The sequence below is a fragment of the Corapipo altera genome, unplaced genomic scaffold, assembly GCF_003945725.1.
Source record: "Corapipo altera isolate COAL_440 unplaced genomic scaffold, ASM394572v1 59710, whole genome shotgun sequence".
NCBI lineage: Eukaryota > Metazoa > Chordata > Aves > Passeriformes > Pipridae > Corapipo > Corapipo altera.
Window position 1 is genome coordinate 1,635 of NW_020889044.1, and position 784 is coordinate 2,418.

Here is a 784-nt window from a genome sequence, read left to right on the forward strand (position 1 = left end):
CCTGGGAGTATCCCAGGGGTGTCCCACCATGTCCCAGGACATCCCAAGGGTGTCCCACCATGTCCCAGGGGTATCCCAGGGGTGTCCTGGGATGTCCAGTCATGTCCCAGGGGTGTCCCAGGGGTGTCCCAGGGGTGTCCCCTCGTGCCCCCCGCCCCCCAAACACCCACCCAGGCTGAGGGCGATGCCGGTGCCACGGTGGGTGATGGACATGGCCATGGGCAGGGACCACCTGGAACGGGAAACACGCGGAGTTATCCCGGAAACACGTATATTGGGGTGCCCTGGGTGCCCAGGTGAGGGTGCCCAGTGATTTTGGGGTGCCCAGGTGAATTCGGGGTGCCCACAGGTACCCCAGGATGATTTAGGGGTGCCCAGGTGAAGTTGGGGTGCCCTGGGTGCCCAGCTGAGGTGCCCAAGATGATTTAAGGGTGCCCAGGTGAGAGGACCCAGGTAGGGGTGCCCAGGTGACATTGGGGTGCCCAGGTGAGGGTGCCCAGGTGATTTTGGGGTGCCCAGGTGAATTCGGGGTGCCCAGAGGTGCCCCAGGATGATTTAGGGGTGCCCAGGTGATGTTGGGGTGCCCTGGGTGCCCAAGATGATTTAAGGGTGCCCAGGTGAGAGGACCCAGGTGGGGGTCCCCAGGTGACATTGGGGTGCCCAGGTGAGGGTGCCCAGGTGACATGGGGGTACCCAGGTGATTTAGGGGTGCCCAGGGGTGTCCCAGGATGATTTAGGGGTGCCCAGGTGATTTAGGGGTGCCCAGGGCTGCCTCGGGATGATT

At 63.6% G+C, this 784-nt stretch overlaps 1 protein-coding gene across 1 annotated transcript in view; it reads right to left on the reverse strand.

Moving 5' to 3' along the window:
- Positions 1-284, reverse strand: part of SDHC (succinate dehydrogenase complex subunit C) — a gene marked incomplete at both ends in the record, with an annotated part of 959 nt that extends 675 nt beyond the window's left edge. Inside the window, one exon of the mRNA XM_027633272.1 lies at positions 171-284. Coding sequence (XP_027489073.1) covers positions 171-284 — 114 coding nt within the window. The remainder of the gene's footprint in view (positions 1-170) is intronic.
- Between the last annotated feature and the right edge of the window lie 500 nt (positions 285-784).